General features: G+C 37.5%; 2 protein-coding genes across 16 annotated transcripts in view; one reads left to right on the top strand and one right to left on the bottom strand.

Moving 5' to 3' along the window:
* The first annotated feature begins 699 nt into the window (after window positions 1–699).
* Window positions 700–14,026, top strand: PACRGL (parkin coregulated like). 4 transcript variants are annotated; one of them, XM_069792757.1, is made up of 9 exons: window positions 765–803; window positions 1,404–1,639; window positions 2,618–2,775; window positions 4,316–4,383; window positions 5,456–5,546; window positions 7,296–7,430; window positions 9,143–9,250; window positions 10,270–10,350; window positions 12,551–14,026. In XM_069792757.1, the coding sequence occupies exons 2-9, from the start codon at window positions 1,594–1,596 to the stop codon at window positions 12,605–12,607; spliced, it is 744 nt and encodes a 247-aa protein (XP_069648858.1). In that variant the 5' UTR covers window positions 765–803; window positions 1,404–1,593; the 3' UTR covers window positions 12,608–14,026. The 4 variants fall into 4 exon arrangements, with proteins under 4 accessions (XP_069648880.1, XP_069648858.1, XP_069648867.1 ...); XM_069792766.1 differs by having other exon boundaries at window positions 785–803; window positions 1,543–1,639; XM_069792779.1 differs by lacking the exon at window positions 1,404–1,639 and having other exon boundaries at window positions 700–803.
* Window positions 14,027–15,469: 1,443 nt separating this feature from the next.
* KCNIP4 (potassium voltage-gated channel interacting protein 4) overlaps window positions 15,470–27,396 on the bottom strand; it is a 460,075-nt gene continuing 448,148 nt past the window's right edge. For all 12 annotated transcript variants that reach the window (XM_069792719.1, XM_069792668.1, XM_069792748.1 and 9 more), the window contains 4 exons: window positions 23,313–23,420; window positions 22,092–22,196; window positions 21,697–21,759; window positions 15,470–15,627 (listed from right to left, as the gene is read on the bottom strand). In XM_069792719.1, coding sequence (XP_069648820.1) covers window positions 15,580–15,627; window positions 21,697–21,759; window positions 22,092–22,196; window positions 23,313–23,420 — 324 coding nt within the window. In that variant the 3' untranslated portion in view covers window positions 15,470–15,579. The remainder of the gene's footprint in view (window positions 15,628–21,696; window positions 21,760–22,091; window positions 22,197–23,312; window positions 23,421–27,396) is intronic.

Below are 27,396 nucleotides of genomic sequence, written 5' to 3'. Positions count from 1 at the left end.
ACACATCTCTTGAAGAGAGCACTCTCATCAAGAGAGTCCACACAGGGGAAAAAAATGTAACCTTTTACCCAAAAGCTCGTTTACCACGTTCAGATGTGATGGTGTATGAATAAATACCGTACTTGTGTCAGAGATTTCAGTATTGTGCGAGTGGGTTATCTGAAAAAAAGAAACTAAAAATTAACTTCCTATCATTGTATTTGAAACAAAAACGATCACAAATGGGAATGCGGCCCCGTCCCTAAAAGCCAACGTTTTGTCACACAAAAAAATGACAGCAAAATAAAGTGTTCCCCAAATCCTGTTTTCCCCGGGAAGCTCTTAAGAAAGTGGATAAAAGTGAGCGGCAACGTCACCTGAAAGTTTACCACCTCCATTCTAATCGCAAACACACATGGCAGGTTGAGAAAGAATCAGCCTTTTAATCTCATTTTCGCTCTCTCTTCAGCAAGCACTGCACTCTGATCAGTTGAAGACGGCGCCTCAGGTCCCCGGCACTTCCCAGCGGCCAAGCTGGCCCGGCGGACCCGCCACCTCAGCCTCCAGCACAGCAGGACGATGCTGAGGGAAAGCCCCGCCCCCCGCCCCGCCCAGGTCTGTCCGGGCAGCCATCTTACCCCCGCGGGCACCGCGGCGGGGCGCCGCTGAGGGGCCCCGCGCCCCCCCGACCTCCCGCCTCCCTCCGCGCATGCTCCCGCCGCCTCGGGCTCGGCCTGCCGAAGAAGATTGGGCTCTCGGCGGCCCGTAGTTTCCCCGGCAACCGGCAGGAAGCGTCGCCGGGCGCGCAGCTGCCCGCCCGCCAGGTGAGGGGGTGACGGCGCGGCCGGCCGTGTAGCGCCGGGCCGGGTCGGGTCGGGTCGGGTCGCGCCGGGCCGGGCCCCGTGTGTCGCCGCCGGGTCCCCTCCTGCAGCCCCGCGGGGAGTCCTCGGGGCACTGAGCGGCCGCCCTTCCCCAGGGGCCCGTAAGAAGCGGGGATACCGCTGCCCGCCGGTCCGGCGCTCTCCCCTCTGGCCGCCTTGAGGTGGGCTTCCCCGCGAGAGAGTGGGAGCCGCGGGGAGGGGAGAGGGGCCCGAGGAGGGGCGCGCGTCTCCCTCCTCGTCGCCTCGCTGGGTCTTTTGACGTCCCACGGTGTTCGGCGGCTCTGCGGTAACTTGCCAGAGCTTTGCTGTTCGAGCCTCTTGGCGGTTACGCTGCTCGATGCCCCTTACCTCGTCCTTTCTCTGCCCTCGCTGCGCTCCAGCGGAGTTGACACTCACCAGGGTAAGGGAGCTGCCTCGCCTTAAAAATCCTACTTACTTTCATTCCACCTTTCTTAAGTGACTTGTAGGATCCGAACTCCGGGCCGCACTTTTCCTCCTTTGAAAGATGTCTTTTAAAGGGGCTTTTTTCTATTTCTGTTTAAGGATTTCTGTCCTTTGCTTGAAGTCTGTCATCTGCCAGTAGGATGGTTCACTTCTGTACCAAACCTTATATGTCACTTGTTTGATTCACAACTATACTTCTGCTGTCTGATCTCTCTACAAATGCGTGTGGCTCTCCCAGCTCTTGACTACACAAGAACTTTCATCTCGCTCTGAAGCCTGAGACCTCTTTATGAAAAGTCCTTTTTCCACTCTGCCATCTCCTCCTCTGCCAACACGTAGGCATGTTATCTCAGTTGCATTTTTACAAAACCGTTATCACTGTCCTTTACGCCTATCTTTACTTTTGTCCCAAAGGGCTAACATGGTTCCTGCCTGTTGTCACACCTTTTATTGTTTACTTTCTCTGATGGTACAGCCCGTGACTTTTCAAATGCATCTAGATTTTGTTAAAACCTTAGTAAAGTCCTTGGCCTGTATCTTGATTATTTGTTGGAAAAAAAAATAATTTGAAAACATCTGCATTAACTTCTGAATACTTTTCTGAGAAGAATATTTATGTTGTTACATTTACGTTAGCAAGATGACTGTTCACATTATAAGCAATTGTACATTTCAAAGGTTGACACTGATAGCACTATTTTGTGCTATATAATGCTAATGTCAAGAACTTATCTGGTGGTTTTATAGTATAAAACCATTTTGATACTTATTTTTCTGGTAGTTAAAAATGTGTTTTATAACTAATGTGATTAGAGTTTTGTGATAATAAGCCGGCACTTACAAAATCAGTAAATATACTTTCTATGTTATTGTTTGTCTTTTAGGGCTTCCAATTACTTCTGGTTTTAATGATTTGCATTTTACAAACAGAATAGTTCCCAAGTTACAGTGCTCAGCAGAGCAGCCCATAGTGAAATCTGGGCACTGTAATGCTGCTCAGATTTTTGTAGGCTACCCTAGAGGCAGACTGTAGCTAATTTCACTTTTGCTCAGGGTCTCAAAGTACAGAAGTAAAGGGGAGCAGTGCAGGATTAGGAAATGCGTGCATTTGAAAGGTGGAGTGACAAGACTGTCAAAATTATCCCATACACTGTGTAGGATATATAAGAATAAGCATTTCTTTTCTGGTACACTTACTCAGATTTTCTTGATGATTGTTCATGTCAGTCTTTGGACCTGGGGATTCTAACCCTTGATATTCTGTCATATAAGAATAAAAATTATTTTATGTTTTTAATCTTTTTCTGTTCTAGGAAGCAATGTTCTAAAAATGTCATCAGGCATCCAAATAAAACCAAAGACTGCAGTACAGAAAAGCAAGACATCTTCTCCTTTGTCGTGTTCTCCAGAACCTGCAATAAAACCACAGCCAAAGCCTAGTGACAAGCTGAATCCTAAAACTATTGATCCGGTATGTATAGGTAGTGGGTTTTCTGTTTGTTTCTTTAAAACAGGTCTCTTGTTGGAAGAAATTTCCTTACTTTATGAAATACATGCAGGGCATGCTTCTTCTGGTCCTGTTTTGTAAATGTAAACTTTTGTTATTAATCATACATTCCCTAATTTCTAAGCTCAAACGCCTGAGGCGTAACATGTTCATTGCTTTTCTGAAAAAGGGGGGTTGGTACAATTGTGGCTTGGATGGTAACTTTTTTTATTTTCTATGTACTTTTGCCCTAAAAAGAGATCTAGAGTGAAGAGTTAAAAAGAGTTGGGGGGAGGGGTTGTACAGTTATAAATTTTGGCACCTGCTGCTTTAGAGGAACTGATCTCAGTTATGCAATGAAACCAAGAATCAGGTAGCATCTTGAAGATCATCAAGACCTCATAAAATCTAGCAAATTAATTGCTAGTGAGCATTACTTGAAACTCCCAAGTACTGTAAATATGTAATACTTTGGGAAGAATTTGGGCTCTCGGGAGAAGACTGATGAAAGGAGTTATTTCATGGAAGTCCTGTGTCTGGAGAACTAGCTTTGGGTGGGTGAATTATAGCTCACCACTGGACCTTATCAGCCAAACAATTAGTAATGTCACAGCCTTTTTGGAAAACAAACTAAATGCAGGAGCATTTTGGTGAGGTACAAAGGCTGAATATTTTCATGTGGGCATTTTTTTCTTGAAACCTTTTTGCAAGTAGTACAATGACTTAATTAAGCCAAGAAGTCATCAAATCATGCACACAATTTTAACAATATTAATGTAGGGTCAAACATTCAAAAGATAAAAATTAAGATTTCATGGTATTTCCTGCTATATGCTTTGTGATAAGGTGTTTAATCTGGGAAGTATTATTGAGTGGTCATGCTAATAAATAATATCATAGTTTGTATGTGTAAGAAGCATGTATATGATAAAAACCAACTTTGTGCAGGCTTTCCTCCCGTGAAGCTCCTAGTTTCCTTCTCCAGTGTGTCCTTCCTAGATTCTCACTCAGTATGAACCTCCCTGCTGATTTTCAGTGCCCTCATACCATTTGCCCAACATCTGGTGTTTCTCCCACATCTTGCCACCTTGTACTTTTGTCTGTACTCTGATCAAGATGGAATTGGAGTAAATCTGCCTTCTGCGTGTTACTAGTAAAACAACAATAAGAGCATCAAGAAACTGAGAGGTCCTTAATCTGTTGAGGAGAGAACCCATAAGACTTCAGTGTTAAGATTTGCACGAGGAAATAGAAAAATTAGGGTATTCCATCAGGAGAGCATTGATTCTACATTATTTATTAATTTTCACAACTTCCTAGTCAGACAATTCCGAAAAGTAGTTTTCTGATAAACGTACCAAATACATGTTTTTCACCCCATAGCTGCAGTTCTTTTTTTGATTAGTTTTAGAATCATATGACTGAGTTCCTTTTTTGGTAACCTGCAGTTTTAACATATTCATAATAGTTATCAAACATTACTGTTATGAATAAATAATGTTTTGGGTTTTTTCTGTCCTCACAGTTTGGTGCTTATTCTCGACCACCTTCTGCATTTGCTGCTATATACGCTAAAGGTGGCATTCCATGCAGGTGTGTTGGTTTTGTTTATTTTTTTACTAAATATATATTATGGTTAGGTAGAATTACACAGATTGAAATACATTTATTCATGTTTGATCTTTTAGTTAGGCTGTTTGATTCCATTCATTTCTGAAAAGATTTCTGATACTTAACTCTTTTCAAAGCGGAAAGCAATTCTACATGTCTTCTTTGAAATTGTCTTATTTTGGTTCTTTTTTTATGCTGTGTTAATACTGAAGCTGCATTTTTAAAGAATAGCTAGATATTTGCAGATTTGGTTTGCTAAATCTCTTTCATGAAAGAAGTTGATTTCTTCAGGTAATGGTGTTTACTCCTCCCCACTAATAAGGGACAAAGATAATAAAATTAGTGCCATTTTAGTAAGTAGACATCTTGCAGTCTTTTTTTGTCTGATGTAAGTAGTATGGCAACATTTTCTTGAATATTCCAATTCTGTAGTTGTCAGCAGTATCAGATATTATCAAAACTACTTGTAAGTAATAATTTGTGGTATTTTAAGTTACTGTTGTCTGTTATATATTTGCCTAGATAATAAGCATTTTAGTGTTTTATCAAGTGAATGCAGAATTACTTAGCACAAATTTAAGTAATCATTATACATGTATATACATGTATAAAATAATCATTAATACATGGCCTTTATTTATATCTTAGGAGTAACTGATGAATTCCAATATGATTTTCTTTCAGTTTCAACTGATTTCCCTTACCAATTGTTATTTGAGGAAAATGTTTCTTGATATTTATCAAAATAAGTAACTTTACAAAGGGAGCATCTTCTGTGTTGGTATGAGAGGCATCTACAATTTTTATAATTTTTATTTTCTGATTTCTATGTGATTGGGAGCAGAATTTTGAAAACTGCCATATTTGGGAATTATAATAATTGCACTGTTAAATACCATTAGACATTTCACTAAGGAGAGCGGTATGTATTGAGATTGTGTATATAATATAGTAATATTGCAAACCAATTGGTGATATATTTAAAGTTAATAGTGTTAGCAATAAATTATGTATCATTATATATTAATTTATTAAAACTTTATTCTTTATATAGGTTAGTGCATGGCTCAGTAAAGCACAAACTGCAATGGGAATGCCTTCCTGAAACTGTTCCCTTTGATCCTCTTCTTGTAACATTGGCAGAGGTAAACTCAATTTTCTTGCAAAGTTAAGAATACAGGATTTCCTAATTGCAAATAGTATTTTGTAACAAGCTAAGCTGGCTAACTTAGATTCACCTACTAGGGAAATATGAAAAAAACATTTGTGAGGATCTTGTAAGAATTAAGATGGTCAAGAACAATGCCATTTGTAGTTCTTTAGTTAGAGCATTCTGGGAGAGCTAGGTAGAGCTATTTAATCCTTGACATACTGGCCAAATACGAGACTGCACCTCAGATTCCCAACTGTCAAATGAAATAGTGAATCCATTTGTGGCTTTGCAGGTTCTTTTGTAAACAAAATAGTTTTGATTCTTTTTGTGTATAAAGCCTACCTATTGAAGTAAGAGTGTTCTCCTCAATAGACTGAGCTAATACAGTGGAAATAAGATCCTGTAAATAAGTGAAAGAGAAATACTATACATTATGTTCAGGCTTCTGTTTTCTCAGCATCATCTGTGACATTTATCACCAAATATGTTTCAGGAGTCTAAATAAATGTTGAATCCAGTGTGGTAGATGGAATAAAGTGCATAGTTTAGAGGTGGCTTTTGTTTTTTTTTTCTTTTAAGATTGAACAAAGCTGTCATTTCCTAAAGTAACCTAGAGCTCCTATGTCGTGGTTTAACCCCAGCCAGCAACTAAGCACCACGCAGCCACTCACTCACTCCCCCCCCCACCCAGTGGGATGGGGGAGAAAATCAGGAAAAGTAAAACTTGTGGGTTGAGATAAGAATGGTTTAATAGGACAGAAAAGAAGAAACTAATAATGATAATGATAACACTAATAAAATGACAACAGTAGTAATAAAAGGATTGGAATGTACAAATGATGCGCAGGGCAATTGCTCACCACCCGCCGACCAACACCCAGCTAGTCCCTGAGTGGCGATTCCCCGCCCCCACTTCCCAGTTCCTAAACTAGATGGGGCGTCCCATGGTATGGAATACGCCGTTGGCCAGTTTGGGTCAGGTGCCCTGGTTGTGTCCTGTGCCAACTTCTTGTGCCCCTCCAGCTTTCTCGCTGGCTGGGCATGAGAAGCTGAAAAATCCTTGACTTTAGTCTAAACAGTACTTAGCAACAACTGACAACATCAGTGTGTTATCAACATTCTTCACATACTGAACTCAAACCATAGCACTGTACCAGCTACTAGGAAGACAGTTAACTCCATCCCAGCTGAAACCAGGACATCCTATTAGGGAAAGAAGAAAGACTTCAGCCATAGTGCTTTAAATCTTCGAGTTCTGCCAGTCAGGTCTTCACTAGAAGTGCATATTTGTACCATCTACAAGTTTTCGGTGTTGCAGAGGGGCATGTGTGGTGGTGTGGTGGTGGGTGTATTTCCTTCCATAGTTCACCTTCTATTTTTATTTGTTTTTCCTTCAGGGTACGAAAGCCATTTACAGATATAGCCTATTCTTGTTCATGATCTTGTTGAAAAATTATCTTGGGTAGTTAGATTAAAGGTAATGAAATACAAACATTGATTGAATTGGCAGTATTCATAATGTGAGTTTTAATATTCAATGTTCCAAAAGAAAAATAAATAAGAATATTCTGTGAGCAGAGTTGTACTCAATGGCTCCACATGGTGGAGTTAGTGTATTTTATGTTTTGAACTAAAGTAACAAAATCTAAACATTATCTTGCTGCTATGTGGAACTTTTTTAATGTGTTTCTGTTTAAAACAAGGCTCACTATTAAGCAAATATGTTTTACATTTGCAACAGGGTCTAAGAGAGACAAAACATCCCTATACATTTGTTTCAAAGGAGGGTTTTAAAGAATTACTTATGGTTGAAGGTGCTACTGAAAAAGCAATTCCCTTGTTGCCTCGTCTGGTTCCAGTGTTAAAGGCTGCATTGGTATGTCTTACTCTTCATGCAGAGATTTTAATGGGTTTGATTTTTATTTTTTTCCCTTGTGCTGGTGAGGAATACATGGAAAATATTGTGATAAATCTATTGCATGGGCTTTTGGTTTGGGGCTTGGGGGGTGGGAAGAGTTTCTTTTTCTCATGTTAACCCTGCCTTGGTTTTATTAGCTAAATATGTCTTTAACTGTAAATTCAGATGGGCAACTCCTTGTACAGCTGTATGTCAGTAGCTATGGGCAAATTCTGTGGAAATATTCTATTAAAGATCTGAATATAAGCAGAAATAAATAGATGTATTGCTGGTGGTTTTATGTATCCACATAATAACATGCAAAAAAAAATAATTGAGGTGAAGTAAAATGGAGATGTGGGAATAAATACTCATCTGTTACATTTAAAAATTCAAAACATGCTACGAAGATAAAACAGAATATGCCAATGAGGGAAAGGGAAGAATACAGTTAAAATGTTTGAGGTCATATTATTAATTTTTAAAATGTTTTTAACTTTTTTACTCCCTCAGAGAATAAAGAGAGGTAAAAGTATTGGCCTCGAAGGTAATCATCTCTTTTGGATCTTTTTCATATCATTCAGAGCCCTTTTCTGGTTCAGCTACTTGCTGTCCTTTAATCTAGCTGTGTTCCAGTTCTGGTTTTATACAGATGGCTGACAGTTTGAAAATTCTTTGTGATCTCAGATCAGAGGTGTCACAGAAGATCAGAATTGTGCGTTATCAGTATCTTTGGTATAGTTTGGAAGACAAAATTAGAAAAAGTTATTGTTGTCTGTTCTTCCAATTACTGCTATTCATCTGAAAATTTTTATTGTTGCACTATTTTGGTATAAAGTCTTGTTAAACCTACTACACAAGCAGTGGATGACTTCTAGTTAAAAAAAAAACCAAACAACAAAACAAAACAGTTCAGGGCCCAAACGTCAGAGTGCAAAAATAACTGTTTAAATAAAGGTCAGTATTAGTACAAGAACAAAATTAATTGTTCTGAATCAATTTGTCTGCTAAAGCAAGAGTGAGATATCTAAACCATTAGAGAACTCAGGTATAGAAGAACCTTCCCATGGGGGTAATGAAGATGACAAAGCACCCTAGAAGCAGATAAGAGCCTGATAATTGCTGGCAGATGACAAAGCTGTAGTTGGCAGGGGACTAAATTAATTTAGTCAAAAAGTCATTGGCTCCTGTGTTTCTCCAACAATGACAATTATTGTTATGAATTACATAGAAATTACCCTGAATTCATTACATTTGTAACTAAAATGTTGTCTCCCAGTTTCAACATGTCCACGTTTGAAGGGTTCTTTCTAATATGCTGCAAAGCACTGAAATTGTTGGTGTAGTAAACTGTTTGTTTTGCCTGCCGAATTTTTTATTTCATCAATAATAAATTATTAGTTTCTTTGTCTCAGAAGAAATGCAAGAGTTTCACTGACATTTTGTGGATATTTTTGTTTTCTACTTTAAAAACATACTTCTGTTTTTAAATGTTACCTCTGGATAATAATATTCAGCCATATTGTACTTGTATTTCTAAACTTGTAACATTATAACAATTAACAGTTGCACAGTGGTTTTAATTTTTAAAAATACTTTATACAATCATAGTGTAGAGATTGCCATTTATGGAGAGCTTGTGCATTTATCTGAGTATTACTGACAGGATTTTCTTTTTTCCCCCTCGGAAGGCCCATTCAGATGATGAAGTATTCGGAAGGGGATTGGATGCTTTAGTTCAACTGAGTGCTGTTGTTGGCCCATCTCTTAATGATCATCTCAAGCATCTACTCACAAATGTAGGTTTTGAATGCTGTAGTAAAAAATCATCTGTATTTTTATGGTACTTCTGTTGAGATGTTTACTATAATATCTGCACAGATACAGTGGAGGACTCAGCAGTTCCATAAAAAGCATTACTTCATATATTCCTCTGTGTAAGTCCATCATTCTTTAATAATATGGTGACTTCCAAAGTTCTAGCAAGGTCCAAAAACTGTTGTTAATGTAAACTGGAGAATAATGGAAGTGTTGTCTCTACTATTTAAAAAAGATCCAGCTTCAAGCCTGAGGTGAAATAGATGCTATGTTTTGAAGGGAAGTTTATGTTTATTGCAAAATGAGGTTTGCATTTTAAGTGTGAATATTTTAAAAAATCTGTGAAAGTTTCAACAAATCAACATAAGCAAATGTTTCCACTTTTTCAGATGGGAATTCTGCACAAGGAAGTATTCATTACACAAACTTAGAGTGGAATTACGGAAAGTGTTTTTATACTGAGTCCTTCTGTAGACATCCTTCCTCTGTTAGACCAGCTTTTCATGGTTTCGTTTAGCTGGCTTCCAAAGTACAGGTTTAGAGCAAAATAAAAGGACCTTTTAGACATACAATGCAGAAGAGAGAAATTGCAGTAGGTTTTTTTAAAAGTATTTCCACTATAATAAATCTCTTTCAGTGCACGTGAAAAATGTGTTAACCCTTCATATGGACAACACTTTAAGAATGACTGTTTTTTAAGGTTGATACCTCTTTAAAATTTGTTTGCTAAAAGACAAAAAAAATTAAAATAAGTATTTTTTTGGCTAACAGTTGAGCTTTCTTTGAATTTATGTTTCTCAGCAGTTAACATTTTATTCATTTTGCCTTGACTGAGTTCCATACTTTGACATCAGTCACAAGCTATAAAGTGATGTTTCTTTTTGGCTTTAATTTTCCAAAGATAAGATCAAATAAACTAATAAAATAGAATTATATTGGCCTCTTTGCATATATTGTACTATATTGTGCAAGAAACCTTTTTATTTTACTTTTCCAATAGCTTTCAAGGAGATTAATGGACAAGAAATTTAGAGAAAAAATTACCGTTGCTTTACAAAAGTTGGAACAATATGGTGGAAAGGTGAGTTGATCAGATGATTATTCTGTAATCTGCACATTTGACTGCAACTTTGCCAAAACAACTTCCATCTCTGGCTTTCAGATTAAGAACCCCATTGTGAAAACTGTTTATTTTTATGTGTCATAACTATTCATATTGCATAAAACATAGGATTTTGCACTGTGGCAATCAGCAGAGTTGTGTTCCAGTCCGTAGTAAAATAGTTGGTTTAGTCTGTTTGATGTATTGAGTGGTAATAGAAATGACATAAAATCTACTCTCGGTAATCCATATTCTGCCAGTTAGGTTTTGTTGTCTCCCATTTTTTATCTCCCACTTTTCATTTGTATTCTCTATTGTTTTAATCTCTGAGCAGGAAATACAGGAGTATGTCTCAAGTAAAATATTGCAAGGGATCCATCCATACATAAGAAGCTGCATGGATGGACTCTTACAGCACAGCACACCAAGCCCTGTTCAGGAGAACTCCTTTTGGGGAGCAAGCATGCATCCTTGTGGATCCCTGCCCTTGATATTTGCTTGGAACATTTTATTGTCCTGGGTGGGAAGCTTATGCAGACTTAGTGGTTAAATGAGATACTTGCCGTTCTTGGAAATTCTCCATTTCTGTAGAAAGTCTAAATTTTTTTTCCGGGGTTTGAATTGGTGTGACAGATGGGTTACTTGCGTGGGGTAGGATCCAGGATGCCTAACATAAGTCCTTACTTCAAGTTAGACGTTGCAGGGAAAGTAGATGCTTATGCTGAGTAAAACTTGTGAGCTTCTTGTGCAAACCATAGGGTAGGCTAGATGCCTATGAAGAGTGATCCAGGAATTCACCACGTATCAACTAGTAAATAGCTTCTGGCCCCTTCTGGAGTATTGACACTTGACTCGGGCTGAATATTTGTCTTGCTTCAATATGCCTGGGATGCAGGCTTTGTGTTCCTTTTTCTGAGCCTAAATACTTTTCTCAACAGGATTTATCCTTGCTAAAAGATACTTTTTGCTGTTATTGATGATGCCTGCCCATTCCCACTAATGGCTTATTATTTAAGTTGCTTACTGAGGAAATCAGATATTCACATTCCAGCCCACCCTGGTTAACACGGAGGTTAGATCTGCAATTGCTATAAATCAAAAACTGCTTTAAGTAATAGATGGCATTCTTCTGCTGAACATTCTGTTGCTATTTTCTGTTGTGTTGTACATTGTGCAGAAAGGAGGAGAGAAGAAAAAGTGAGAGAGTATTGGCTTGAATATTCATCTAGAAGAGAAAATGTTTGCTTTCTTGACCCTATGAACACTTGCATGTATTATATTAAATGGTCATTGGTAAAGAATAGGAATAACCTAAAAAGTAGGGACCATAAATATAGGTCTACCAGTTCTGAACTTGTGTGCCTTAATCAGTAGGCACCCAAGTAATCAGTAGGCACCACTTCATTTTTTTTGTGTGTCGCTCACATTCATTTAAGGGCAGTAGCAGTGTTTGTAGTACAGACTTGAAAAACATCATGACAAATAAAGAAGTATGAGAGTTTTTTATTTATATGTAGTGAGACAAGAAAAGGAAAATTACTTCTCATCTCTTACTTGATGTTCTGAAAATTTCAGTCTAGATAATGTAACTAATCCAGTGAATCATTAACCTCTAATTCTTCTGTCTGTCCCCTGATTTCTTGTAGTCTTACCAGTTTTGTGAGTAGGTCTTTCTGTGTGTCTTTTAAAAATACTGTAATAAGATAAAGCAGAAAACTGGAAACAAACTCCTAAATTGTTATTACAAGCAATATTATATAATCCAACTAATGAATTTATCAAGTTTCTATTCTAAATGAGTTATAATGTATATGATTCTTACTTTTACTGGAAGTCCCTTCCAGAATATCACTCCTCTATTTAAAAATCCTTATTATTTCATGTCTACGTTTACACCCAGTTTTAGGTTTTAGTTATAGTTTACATATCTCTTCTCTTGGATGTTTACTCTCCAGCATTAGTTATCACAATGCTCCATTTTTTCAGTTCATTATTTTCAGCCCTTTTGACAGTAAATTTCTCAGCAAATACTAACTTTTTAGTTTTCTACTTTTTGATAATAACAAAGATAACTAAGTAAAAGTTGTGAATTATACAATCTATAGAGACTATATAATACTCTCATATGTAGTGCTAGTGCTCCTTATTTTGTTTATATTTGTTTTATTTTCATCAACAGGCAACTGTGGCTATCATCAAATCTAAAATTCCAACCTATTGTTCTATCTCCTCTTGAACAAGAAAACTCCAGTGATTTGTACTGTAAGGTGAAGTTTGGAAAGAAACTGCCTGTGAACATCACTGACACGTCTTATGTGGGGTATGATATACTCTCTTAAAATAATCACAATTCTTCAGTATGATGGAGAGTGGGAGAAGTCCTATCAGTTTGTGAATATGTAATTATAGAAGACTATTTAAAATAATTGTCTCTGTATTGGCTGCTATTTCCATATGCATTGTGCTTACAATGACATTGACTAACTGGCTATTATTTCAAAAGCAGAATAAATATTGATTCTTATTTTGTTGTAAATTACAATTTTCTTTAATATATCTGCAGTGCCTAATGTGTTTTGTACATTTGTGTGATGCAAAATAATTTGGCTGTAATTACTTAAATAGTAACTAACTTGGTGTTAAATTACATATGTATACCCGCTTTTGAAACACATAACTTATTTTGTGCCACAGGCACAGATGGGTGCAGTTTGGGTTCATCAGGTCTTAGTGGGTTAGACACAGAACTATGAGAACTCATCTAGCCTTCTTGACAGTCAGCTTTTAAAGGTATGAAGCTGAACGCACTAAACAGGTGGCATGTGGTGCAAACTGAACTTGCTCAGTCCATTCTCAGCACATTGTTTTGAGAAGCTGGAGAGGCTCTGGAGAATACAGTGCAGAGGCATCAGGTTGCTCCACAGAGCCACAGCCAAGGGTTTGCTCAACTAATTAGTTCCTGTTAGCTTTGGTCCTACTGAATGTGAGCTAGGTGGAAGAGGCAACTTTGGAGTATTTACACCATGCTCCCTTTGCATTGAGTTCTGTAATGCCACAGATATGCTTGGGACTAGCTTCTGAATTCAGCTCCAGGCAAGTTAATAAACATCTGAACATGGAAGCTATGAAAAAAATATGAGTTAATGACAATAAAAAGATTCCAGAAGCCAGCTTGTAGGGTACAGCATTTCTCCATGAACTTACTTGAACGTCATTGCAAAATAATCCCTAACAGGTCTTGTAATAAATACTGTTCAGGGTTCATGTTGTTATGGGTATTTGAGTTACTCTGAGGGAGAGCTGACTGAAGTAACAAAATTTGCCATAGAACATTTTCCCCAGAGGAAAATTCAATTCCGGAATTTAAAGTTGTTGGAAGGGATGGGGTTTTTTGTCATCAGAAGATGCTGTTGCATAGGGTATTAAAAAAGTCTGTCATGTGAAAGCAATTTTAGAATTGTTTGAAAATTACCACTGCTTAGCTAAATTAAATTTACTTCAGGACTGTGCTAAGATCTCTGCTGAGATCAGAACTGTGTTAAGTCAAGATCTATGTATTTAAGCTTTTTAAAAAACCACAATTTTGTTGGCAAAAATGTTTAACTTGAAGAAATACAAGTACTTGTTTAACAAAAAAAATCGATAATGCTCCTTGTTTTTCTTCATGTTTACTTTATTTTTTATTTTTTTTTTTTACAAAATGTGCACATTTAGTTTACACAAACACGCTACAGCAGATTTCAGGTGTACATGTATTGTACTACTCTTATCCTACACTGGTGATAGCAGAGCAGCCTTCAACATGCTTCTAACATCCCATCTCTACACCAGAATAGATACCTGATTTATTTTTGCAAAAGAATGCTTGCAACATACTTTCTACTTCATTAATCCCCTTTCTCGATTTCTGCAGCAATGTCACAATGAAGATTGGCCTATCTGTGAGAGCATTTCACCTAGTCTGAAGTATTGGCATAAACTCCGTGGACAATATACCTTAAAAATTACATGGGGGGGGCGGCAGTATTTTATTGTAGGTACATACTTTTTTAGAAAAATCTTTCTAGGTTCAGAATTACTGTAGCTCCAATCTTAATGAAGAAATGATCCTAAAAAAAAAAGTAATGCATATCTCATATATAGATGATATTATATAGCTGAAGTTTCTAATTTTTTCCTGATTCTGTCTCATAATTAAAGATATTACAAAAAGCTGAAAGATGTTAACCTGTCTAGCAGTCACTATTAGTAGATGTTACTACATAGTGATATTAATTGTGATCACTGAAGTGGGATGGAAGTTTCAAAACAAGTTCATGCCTTTTTCTTTATTAAAGGCAGAAAGACACTCATGAAAACAGTGTTAGGATCCAGTTAAGGTATCTTCATGAAAAACTGAAAGTCAGAAGATCCTTAATTTTAAGTACAGAACTTTGCAGACACATCCAAGAAGAATTAGAAATACAGTATGTAGGACTCCTGATATTCATGTCATGATACATTAAATGCAGATTTACTAGATAAGTGTGATGGATAGAAGCTTACTCATATTGGTTAGGGAGTAAATCTACCTATAAGCAATTCTTTTTTTGTTCTACAACAGTTCTTCCTCTCAAGTTATCTATTTTGTTAGGTTTGGGGATTTTTTTGAAGAGAAAAGCAAGTCAAAGGTGGAAGGCAATTGCAGCAAGATGTGCTTTGCACATTGATTACAGCACTTTAACTCAAAGTGTTACTCAAAAAATGAGGACTACACTGTACAAATGTGAAAAGAAAATACATGGTAATGCCTCTGTATAAATTAGAAGCTAAGATTTAAGAAATACACTTGAACACCTGGAGCTTAATCCAGTACAAATGAGTAGCAAAACTAAGAGTATTTAATCTCCTTGTGATAGTATCTATTTTATCTAGGGGTTGGAATGATAATAAAGCTGCATAATGTCAGGTCTTACTTTGGGTTTGGAGTAAAAACCTGACTTCTCAGAACAATCCTGTTAACTAAGTAGCCACTTTTGAAGTGCTAAATTATGTAATTTAGAAACTTTTTTCTGTTGGGAAAAGTTTATAATAAAAAATTATTTGCATAATACATGTCTCAGTGTAAAGCTGAGTAATTTTATTTATGATAAAGTGGGAAATCCGTCTTTTAGATAAAGTTGCAGAATAGCTTGTATTTGTCCATTAGTTGTAGACCTAATGTCTTCATTAAATCACATTTTCAAAGAGCTGCATGGATCGCATTATATTCTCATCCTGTAAAAAACACAACAAAAAAAACAAAAATCATACACCATTACAAATGTAGCTGGCCAATATCTATAGTGAAACTGGGTAGAACTAACTATTTTAGTTAATGACAACATCGTTTTTCAGCTTGTTAGGAGAAATTGTTAGCAGAAAAAGGCTGTTAATGGATCTATGCTGAAAGAGGGTTTTGTATATATTAATTAAATCAAAACTATTCTGTCAAGAATACAGTAGCATGTTAAGAAAATTAAATCTGCAATATTTTGGAGGTTATAAGTTTATATCCAGTATAACAAAATACATATAGACAATAAATACTCAAGGAATAGTAGTTGTATCTGAAGTGTGAATCCGTACGTGAAATTGCTAGTCCTGTGTATCATACACAGCAGCTTTTTTGCAATTCTAGGGCATCCTTTGGCATAACTAGGGGTGACTCAAAACAGATTTAAGTGTGCACCTTTGCATGAACCAAAGAGTCTGTCAGTTCTGCAAATATCACTGCAACACTGACTCCTCCGCTCAGATTTTCTGTGTGTTCACACTGAAAAATATTGACTGCTTCCCAGTGCTACTTCTGCTTTCTGATTGCTTTGCATTAGGTAGGTAACAAAGCCTTCAACTTCCAAGTTCGGCGTAATGTTTACTGATGCATCACTCTGTATTCCAGTTTTTATCAGTAAATAACTCTCAAGCACAGCAGTCAGGAAGAAATAATTTTTTAAATTTACCTTTCAGTGTATTGAAGAAATAGTTTACTTGTAGTAGCCTATATTTGGTGGCGCTTCTGGATCAAAAGTTGCTTGCACAATACAATCTATATACAATACAAGAGTATATTACATGCTCATTGAGCATTTGCTGGTCTCCACTGTAATGATCCTCTTTTTTAATCTGAATGCACATCCTTTAGTACTTTCTTGAGAGATAATCTAGCCATCTTTAATTCTAGTGAATAAAATGTCTGAATTTGATAGAATATTTTAGGAAGCTTCATGAAAGAGGTGCATAAAAACACCACTTCTTAGAAAGGTTATCTCATAGTATTCTCCATTACCGATAGGTATGTAGGCCTTCTGTACATTAATGTTCCAATAACACATGTTCAGTATCAATTTCCAGTTAAATTATTCACTATTCAGACTACTGGGTGATTTGCTTTGTAGAAAATGACAAGTCTGAGTAACTTTCTTAATTTATGTTACGAAACACACACAGTGGGGTTTTTTGTCTCTGATTCCATATGTCATCTCAAGTGATGTTGCTGTAAAAAGTGATCTGCGCGCTATTTTATGCTGATAAACTAACTTAGGAAAGCAGTGATATTTAATTTAAAAAAAAAAAAGTAGATTAATGTTTAAAAGTTTGTTTAGGAAATTTACTATATTAAATTACTGGAAATTAAAATAAACTAGCTTTTTATCACTGCATTGTTTTGAAACATCAATATACTATTGAAGATCACAGATTAATGTAAGTTAACAGATTAAAGTTTGGTTTAACTGGAATCTTTTGTCATTTAATTATTTACAAATGTTTTTGTATATACATTGGCAACTCAGCTCAGCAAATGTGCAAAGCAAACAACATGCTCTTAATTTAGAAAGTGTTTTGATACTTCCTATGAGTTTTATAATAAATATATCATCACTAATGAAACTAGTAGTTTTCTAAAATCAGCTCCATATTTCTGAAGTTTGCTGAAGACTTCCAATGCCCCTCCTTTAGTCAGTCAAATGGGAAGAGTCTTCACAGAAAATATAGGCTTGTCATAATATTTGGAACATGGTGACTTTTAGTAGCTTTCTTTTTTTCTTCCATCTTCAAAAAAGAAAGAAAAAAGCAGCTGCTTGCCTTAGAATTCTTTGGCAAGTGTGTCTTTCTCATTTGCCTCTTTTTTTCAGTACATTTTCTAAACAATTTTTCGAGATAGATTTGGTTAATGATTCCTTACTCAAGACAGTAGGAGGTGTTAGTGCATATGAAGCACAGTCTACACGAAGCAAAAAACATGGATGAACAACCTTTGCCAGATCTGACCTAACTTCAAGCCCACTTTGACCTTTTTCTTACTGAAGTTTGAGATGGCTCCTTTGTTGTTTTCAGGCTAGCCCAGACCATCAGCACTGTGTTCTGGGTCTGGGTTACTCCTCCAGAAAATATCTATCCATCCCAGAAGCCTTTTTATCATGATCAGAAGGACCTTTAGGGCCTTCACCCTGACATTCACCTGTGCACCATGCATGCCTTAGTGCTTTGCCTCTGTTGGTGGTAGCACCTCTTCATGGTGCTGCTGTAGATAGGAAGCAGTGCCCAAGTCAGACCATTTTCCACCAGCACCAAGCAGTGCAAGGAGGTGGTGAGGAGGCAGGTGAGGAACTGGTTAGCACCTAGCCCTTGAGTTAGCCACACTACTGTTTCCCAAGACCTGTCTCTGCTATTTGGTAACTTCTACAAAGCAGGACAGACAGCAGCTGCTTTCTGGGACTCAGTCCGGCATACCTAGGGCAGGATAGTCCTGTGGGAGCAGGAGAATCCTGGAGTCTGGATGACAGACTGGCATTCGAGCACATGGGTATATGGGGTAGGGAGGGCAGGGAAATCAGGTCATACACATTCCCTCTCCCAGACAGAGGGAGGATGAGGGGAAACACCTTTGCTGTTCTCACTTACACATGGGCAAAGATAGGTCCTTATACCCAGTGACCAGAGAAGATCACACTCAAAGCCTGGATGCTCTGTAGTTCCCTGCATAACTGCTTAACACTTTGTGAATGGACAGGCCATTCTTTGCATTGGGACCATGAATTAAGAGTCTTGAACTTGCTGTATACCTCAGGCTGTACAGTGCTACTGCACTGATAGGTGTGCCAAACCAGTAATCATCACAGAGAGGCGATTTTAAAAAGGCCCACATGTATATAATGAGTGTTTAAAAACACAGCAGAGGTTCTTGATGCTACAAAAAAAATCTCAGGAACCCATCCCAGGTACCTGAAGTGGAGTCTCTGTATTCAAGTGTGCTCTGCTGTGTTCCTTGTTACTCTTAAAGTAAGTATGCCATGCTTTCCTTACTTACAAAACACCAGTGAAAGGTGTTTCTGTGACCCACTAATACGGCTTCCAACTCAAAACAGAGGAATGACAGTTCTCAGAGGCTGGCAAATCTTGCCCGAGATCCTATTCAAATAAAAGGCTCCTGCAGCCTTTCCCTGGCAGAACAGGCTTCCAGTCCATTTTAAGATTCAGACTGGATGGGATCTGAGCTTTAGAGTTCAGTTGAGGGTTTCTTGTAGTGCTTGTCTCCTGGCACTGTTCTGATTCTAGTCCCACTGCTTGAGCTAGAACTGGCAAGCACATCCTCTGTATGCCTTTAGCATATTTTCACATGCACAAGATGCAGCTCTGGCTGCCATATTCATCAATGGGCATTCCCATTCCAAAGTCTGAGGTACAGTCATGTGTTAGGTAAACGGGCCGGGAAGGTTTTGTGCAGATGTGCTCTAACATCAGCCTTCGTGCCAAAGGAGGAAGCCACCATAGCTGTCAAAGCCTAGGGAGCAGCAGGTGTGCCGTGCCCCTGTCCTGAACATCCTGGTTTTGGTAAGCAAAAGGTAATAGTAGAACTAGCACTGGTCTAGAGAGAGGGCCAAGTGTGATTAAAGGTCTGGACTGGTTTCCCTAGGAGGAAAAATTGAATAAACGAGTACTTTACAGCTTGGAAAAGAGATACTGAATGAAAGGCAATGACGATAACCACCGTTTTTCCATAACACCAGAACATATGGGAAACAAAAATATTGCATGGCAGGTCTAAAACACAGGCGGAGGGATCACAAGATCATTTAATTTTGCTTTTGGCATTGTTAAATGCTCACGAAAGATGAGACACCTCGCTCCTGGAGTGATGTGACTTGCTGCATGCTGAGGAAAGAGGAACCTGAATGTTACCTTTTTAGATCAGTCTTGTACCTATTATGATATTAAAAAAAAAGATTTTCCTAGAGCTTCCTAAAGGAAGCAGCCACTACTGTCCTTTGTGAAAAATGTAATCCTGAACAGGCTGAAGCCATGTTAACCCCTGAATCAAGTTTCTTGAAGGACCTGGACTGAATCCTTAACCCAAATCTCATTTGGGAAACCAACTCTTGATATAAACATGCATTACACACTTTGCAGCTCAGAGGAATAGAACAGGTCTTAGTGGGTAGAGAGACAAAATTTTAGGCAGCAAGATACCTTCTGTATCAAAAAAACATTGCCACCTTTGAAGTTAAAAGCAAGTGAAGGTAAGTGGCATGATGAGAACAGTGTCTCTGTCATATAGCAGTTTAGAAAGCATCTCTCTCACATGTATTCTGAATATTCAGAAGAGGTAAATAAGGAATCTTCTAACAACAGATGTGAGAAACTGTGAAGCACATTGGAAAAGGAGAGCAGGCAATTCCTTACTGAAGGCAGTAATTTTCTTCATAAATGAATCACTCATCCCATCAGTATAATTGCTGTCATATCCAGATTAATCTGTCATTTAACTTCCAGAACTCTGCAGACCTCAGCTGGGAAATTAATCTCATGTCTGTTTCTGATGATCACTCAGCTTTAGCAGAGCAAATGCCTTTAATTTGCACTGAACAAGACTGATAAGCTAGAACCATGGTCAAAGCCATAGAGCGCTGTCGACAGACAAGACACTACCCACTACCCATTGCTAAGGATATAAGAACAGGCAGGTAGAAGAGCTGTTCTCTGTCTTTCATCCCCCAAAATCAGCAGATTAAAATCAAAGAGAGAATCACTTACCACGTAACTGTACTCATGAAGGCAACCCCAAGGAAAAACTACAGATGCATATAAAAATAGACCAATTCTAAAGCATCTTTGCTATTTCCTGTTCAGTCTTCCCTGTTCCAAACGGTTAAAAATCTGTCACTCACTAGCTGCATTTATCTTGCTAGACTTGTTCTCTCCTATCTCTTGTCTACTGCTCTCTTCTTGGTATAGGAGATAAACAATACACACAGGCTATACTGCAGATCTGTGTCAGCTTCATCTGACTCAGAGCTGGCCTGGACAAGGTATCAGTAGAACACCACTATGACTCCTTATGTTTCTCACTGTAACAAATAGCATTGGGTTTATTTGCCACATCAGTATGCATAATGTAATCAGGCCTATCTTAGCACTAGGTCTAATGTGACACTTTACAGTACATAACAACCTCTTACCACACCAAAGTCTTGTCATCATTATTTTGTACTCTATCATGTTTCTTTTTCTTGCATCTCTCAAGTGACAAATTAACAGTAGTTCCTTAAATTTCTGAAAATGCAACTTATCTTTCCTCATATTGTCTCCTGGTCCAAAAGCAAGCCAGTTTCTGAAGGGCAGAGGAGTGAAAATGGGCTGTAATTCCTGCTGCAGAAGTTTATTCTCATTCCTGGCTCTAGAGACAACAAGCTGCTTTCAGCAGTTGAAGGAAATTAACAGCCACCTGGGTAGTGTAAACACTTGCAACTGATTATCACCATCAGTTCTCACTCCCTTGCCTTGAGAAAACTTGCCTGCTGTTAACTCCTGCCATCCAACACTTTGCAAGCTCCTTGCACTCTCCCTTTTTAAGGCCTCCAGCAGGTCATGATTCGTTGTTCGGGAAACACTCTGATAGGTGATAAATTTTCAAGCAATATTATTATTGCTGTGACTATATGCCAATCGTAACGGGAATGCGTTCCCTAGCATGGGCAGAAAAACAGAAATAAGTATGTAGCTGAATGTGAGGAAACTTTTTGCTATCAAGTACAAATAAAACACTGTTGAAGAGAGAAGGGATGTGGTCACAGTTGTCTAATAAGCGATGACAGCTTGTGTATAACATCTCTTCTACAGATTCAGGTCACAAAATTATTTACATTGTTTAGTGTTTTTGTGTAATGGTGTACATGCATACTCTACCTTGGGAAAATACTGTCTCTGGTATTCAGATTACCATCACTGTCACTCCAGAAGCCTGTGTAGCACTATGATAGCATTAGCCAACAGATACAGGTTCCGTACTTATCACTGGGTACTTACTTTCTGGCAGCTCTCGATGAATTCATCTATGGTAACTACTCCATCTTTGTTTTTGTCCATTTTCTGTTCAGAAAGAATAAGAATGTATGTTTATCCTCCTGAAATCCTGTGTAAAACAAGTCCTTTTTATTATTCACTTCAATTATCTGTCAGCCTAGGAACAACCAGGCCAAAATGCTGTAAAGATGTAGGAAGTGATATAGTAGAATACGCTCAAGGAGCTTATTGTTGAAAAAGCACGGTGTAATGAGTAGATCTGAGAAACTTGGGATGGAACCACAGAGAAGAAAAAGGATTACAAAATTGGTAGGATATGCAAAACTGTTACAGCAATGAAAATCTTTCCATACCTGCTAACAGAGCAGTCTTTTTGGCTCCTATGTTACCAGACCCACCTGGAAAAATGTTTCCACATGTTGTCTAGGAGCATCCTCCTTGAGAACAGGATAGGTGCATTTTCCCATCATATCATATATTGCTTTCATGATATCAAGCATTTCCTGAGGAGGAAAAAATATGTCTGTGTAATGTAAGGTGTGTTGTAGACACTGCTTGAACTCAGAACACAGAAATTATTTTTAGGATTTACATTTTAGAATAAAATTCTGAGATCGTGCTGTGATTTTATGACTGAACAGCTTCAAGAAAGAACTACTATGGTCCTAGAAATTCTAGCATGTTAGTTCAGCTTTCACAGATAATTTTTTTAATAGATGCAGATGTATGGTTTTATTTTAAATGATTTGGAATATTTGCAAGTTCATGGATTGTGGGAAGAATCTCCTGAGGTCTTGTGAATAAAACTAAACAGGAAAAGAAGTTGTGTAACAGCAAGTGAATAGTCAAAGCACATCAGCTTCTTACAACTAAGTTTTCCTTAGAGAAAATAGAAACACCCATGCACACAACTGCACATAGGTAGAGTCCTTTTACATCAAAAGCTTTTACTTTTGTTAATAGAGTGGCTTGTGAAAACTATAAGAATAATTATAAAAACAAGTCATCTGCCAGTATGCTGAGAAATTATTCTGTAGATCACTCTTTTATAATAATCATGAAATGTTTTTTCTAAAGGCATAAAATTATAAGTGTAATATATATATATATTTACATGAAGACCCAGTTTTGAAAAAACATATTTTTATGAAAGCACTCATTTGGTCTTACTGTAATTTAAGTATGTGTTTGAATCCTTGCAGAATAAAAGATGTAGGAATCTTTTTATATAAATTCTCTTTCAAGTAAAAATTTTTAGAAGTAGATTCATAAAATAAGTAACAATTTTGGCCCACGTACTTAACGCTTTTTTGTCCAAATATCCTACCAAACTACTTTTTATTTTAGTGGCTGTATGTGCAAATACATAGGCATAAGTTGAAGCCAAGCATTTCTGTACCTGAAGAATTCTGACCTTTTACAATTTCTGTGAAGATTTTATCTTTCTAACTTTTATATATGCCTTTAAAATGAGAAAATTATTTTTAGCATATCTAGTTTCATAATATATGTTTATTTGTTAACATGTCTAATTTGACAATGAAGCCATTCTTCTTTGAAAGCGGGACTCACTTATACAACTCTTAGTTTCAGTGATTAGTGTAAAAAGTAAACCTTACCTCTTTAGTTATATATCCATCCTTATTTATATCATACAAATTGAAAGCCCAGTTCAGTTTCTCCTGTACTGTCCCTCGGAGTAAAATTGAGAGACCCATAACAAAATCCTGAATAGACAAAAGGTCTTGGTCAGTTTGGAATTGAGCAGTTTTTCACAAACACTCAGAAATCCAGAATAATGCGTTCGTCAGAAGCACAGAAGTCTGGAAAGATGCGTTGTTTCTATTTTTTTTGCTTCATAGTAAGTGTTAAGGATTGCTTTTTTAAAAAAAAATAGGTAACAATCTAGGCACTGTTGCCAGACTTATAATTAATAAGTAAATTAAGTAATTTTCTATAAAATAAGCCATAATTTTCTGTTAGTGGATTTATCCTCTGAAATGCCTCACATAAGCAGTTCCTGTTGAGCTTAATACCACAGAAAAACAATCCCCATGGTTTAATGGTCCAAAAAAAAAGCTTAAGTGGGAGTTAGATTAATCTAAGCACAGGAGACCAATTTTGGAAGAACTATCTACTAAGGAACATTAAATTCTTGTTAAATCTGTACCTTGTTGGAAGTGGAATGTATGGTTCCCAGACCTCTTTGAACAATCTGGTGCAGTCAACATTTGAAACTTTGTGTATGCTCCAGTACACCTCAATACTTAAACCCCTTATTGGAAATATGATAGGGAATAATATTGTATGTCCATGTACCACCTTAATGCTTTTGTGACCCACCAATGTTCTATTGCTGTAGAGCTATTCCACAGAAATAAATCAGAAGACTTTTGAGATTATTTATATGTAGTATTTGGTTATAGAATTTTGTTTCATAATTAATACTCTTTTGACAGCAGAATCCCCATTTACATTTAGTGATCATCTTCCAGATTGAAGAAGATAGCAACTGGGATGTGTCGTCCCCTGTCTTCTGTATTTCTTAGCATGATAACTTTGTTTAAACAATGGCTTTTTTTCCTAACCGTCTCCTCTACTTTTTTTCTATTTGATATGCTTGTAAACCCATAAATCTGTGAAATTGTCTCCATAATAGGCTGAGCAGAATATGTCAAGAGCTTATATTTAAATGTGCATTTCTACGTCATTGGCAAAGACATACAGGAAGTCTTAGAGTACCATTAAAGCAGAGACAATAAAAGCTGAAAAATTTCTTATCAGCACCAGCAAAGTTTATGCATTTCCTTAGAACAGGAACAGTGGAAAAGACTGCACTGCAGTTAGACATAAATCACAAAGGTCTGATGTACCACACAGTCAAATAAGGATGCCCGATACAGTGAAGCATACACAGATATCATGGCCTCAGATGGTCTAGTAGGCATAGACAGCTCTTTTGACAGCTTCAGTCTTTTTAACTATTCAAGTGGTATGCTCTGCGTTTTCTTAGTCTGTCATAAGTTTATGTCTTATTGGTATATGTGCCCTTTGGTGTAATCGGATACATGAATCTTGAAAGAGTTTTGCTCAAATTGTCTTGTCTTCATCTCAGTGACTAATTGAGAGGTCACAGGGTTAAATCTCCAAACAGCTCTTTAACAATGTACTATTAAGTATTAAAATGTTCAAGAAATTCAGAACAGATTTGATCACATTACAGCATTAGTAATTAACCTTTTTAATTCACTACCACGTCTTCAAATCTTTTCTACACTGTTTTACATTCTTGATATAGCTTTACCCTGAAGTCCCTTGCAAAGGTCTCCAATAACCTTATTTTCTTGGAGTATTATATTTCAGAACTCTGAATTTATTTTTAATTTGGCACCGGCAACAGTTTTGCATTTATTCTATCTAAACCATATATATTTTTCTTTTCCTGATTATTTCTCTTTCTTCCTTTCTGTGATGCACCACCCATATCTTAGCTGGCTTCCTGGCATCATTTATATCCCCATTTGCAAAGCTGCCCTTCTACCATGGGTTTTAAAAGCCATGCATAAGAAAAATTGACTTTATGCTGTTTTGCATGGGACTGAATGTCCTTATAAAAGCTGAGACAACTGAAAAACCTTCCAGGTGTGTGCTCTAAACTTTGCAAGAGTGCATTATGTCCTTCCATATTGCATCCACATGTTTGGGAATCATACATAGTTCAGTTCAGGTGCATTGCCTTTGTCTGAGTGTTGTGCAGGAGTCCATCTCAGGAACAATAGAAAGGACTTATAAGAGGAAGTTGTGATGAGCTGAAGAAGGACCAGTTAGGATGGGGTATCTTTTCTACATACTTACTTTCATGCAACTGAAGAATACAGCAATAAAATCCTACAGAAATAGAAAATCTGATTCAATGGACACAGGCTAAAACCACAGGGTATTTTGGGCTAGATCCTCAAAGAGAAAAATGCTCTGTATGGTGGAAGGCAATGTGTGTGTCAGAAGCAGGATAGCTATGCTAGCTGTTATGCAAATAATCCAGTGCAGAATGCCATAGTAAAGCAACAGCGCTGAGGGTAGCAGCTAAGCTCAGGGAGCATCTGTCTGTATGCTTGTTACCAACAACTCAGTGACAACACATGAATCAGGCACACCATTTAGCAAGGAGCATGAGCCCAAGTCCCCATGACAGTATTAGAGTACCCAGATGTGTTTTTATTCCTGGTTTAGACATCTGATTTCCGGGGAGAGAGGAATTCTACTTTTAGAGCCTATTTGTTTTTGAAGATTCACAGTACTGCTTGGACACTTACATCCCCACTGGCCACTGAGAGGGACGGTCCTGCTCAGCTGAGCACCTAATGAGGAGAGGTGCATCTAACTTAGGGTCACAAAGGAGCCTAACACTCCAGAGGAGATCTGGGCTGAGACACAACTCTAGGTCAGGTTTCTCTTCAGTCTGTGCCAGCGAAGTTAGACGCACAGAAGTCTGTGCTTTGGTACTTGCCTTTACTCCTTTCCACAGTCTCCTATTTCTAACTTGCTGGCTTCCTGCTAAGCCTGCTAATACCTGTGAAGACGTCCATTAAATGCCAAACTCTCCCATGCCTAACTTTGATTCTGCAAGAAAGGGGGATGTCTCACTGAAGGGTTGCAAAATGGAGCATCATTGCACCTGTATTGGAGCCTCTGTGCACTCAGTATCACAGCCTGCTCACATTTCAGTCCTGCACCACAGCTGTATAAACCTCTGGCTGTGATCTGGGATTAACTTGCATTTGGGTTTTTTTCCAGCAGTGATTAATTGTCTCTTAGCAAGGTTGTTGATGACTTTCTGATTGCTTTATCCCTCACTAAATCTTTGGGGAGAACTAGTTCATTAATAAATTAATTAACAAGCTTAATAGTGTGCTGTCTCAAATCCATAGGAAAACTTAAAATTATTCCACCTGATCATGTGTTCCTATATGTCTTGTTCAAGACCAGAAGTAGGTAGACAGGCACCTAAATCCATTTTTGGATTCAGACCTTAGGATTTTGGAAAGGAATCACGTGATGAATGTGAGTCACAGAAGTGCTGGAGCCCTGGCGCATATAAAACAAAGATCACTGAGGAGGAGCTGCTCTTAAGAGGAAATATATTTCTTTGTAGCTACTTTACACCAGCTGGTACTAAAATGCTTGAGAGATCACCACTGTCCTGAGAAAAATTAGCTCATTTCCTACATGATATGAACAAGGCTTTTTGTGTTGAACACAGACATTCAGAACCCAAACCATTCTATGATTCTATGATTCATTAAACAGCTACCCTTATATTACTGCCTTGGAGACAATGACTGTTTGTCACTGTTATTATTAGAGAAATACCAAAGTTGTGTTTGATCTTAAGATCTAGACTCTCCTATGTAACTGAGTTAACATGCTTGTTAATTTATTAATTAATGAAAAATTCTCAGGTAACAATTGAGGAATAAAGCAATCAGGAAATCACCAATGGCTTTGCTAAGAATTATTAATAATTTTTTTTGAGAAACAAATACAAGTTTGGTTTTGATTAAAAAAAATCTTTAAACATCCCCACTGCATTTGGGCACAGCTTTGTACTTTAAGGCACTAAGAATTAGTGGGATTACTGAGTGACTTTCCTCTCATCAAGATCACATTTAGAATAACCTTAATCCGCATGTATAACAAACTCAG

The sequence above is a fragment of the Haliaeetus albicilla genome, chromosome 1 (genome assembly GCF_947461875.1).
Source record: "Haliaeetus albicilla chromosome 1, bHalAlb1.1, whole genome shotgun sequence".
NCBI classification, from domain to species: domain Eukaryota; kingdom Metazoa; phylum Chordata; class Aves; order Accipitriformes; family Accipitridae; genus Haliaeetus; species Haliaeetus albicilla.
Note: the sequence above shows the minus strand (reverse complement) of the source record. Positions and strands in the feature narration are given on the sequence as shown.

Excerpts from the sequence above, each read along its gene's own strand:
- PACRGL (XM_069792757.1), top strand. The coding sequence starts at position 1,594 with ATGAAAAGTCCTTTTTCCACTCTGCCATCTCCTCCTCTGCCAACAC. Across the intron at positions 7,431-9,142 it reads CAGTGTTAAAGGCTGCATTG|GCCCATTCAGATGATGAAGT; the intron begins GTATGTCTTACT and ends CCCCCTCGGAAG. Across the intron at positions 10,351-12,550 it reads TGGAACAATATGGTGGAAAG|GCAACTGTGGCTATCATCAA; the intron begins GTGAGTTGATCA and ends TTTCATCAACAG.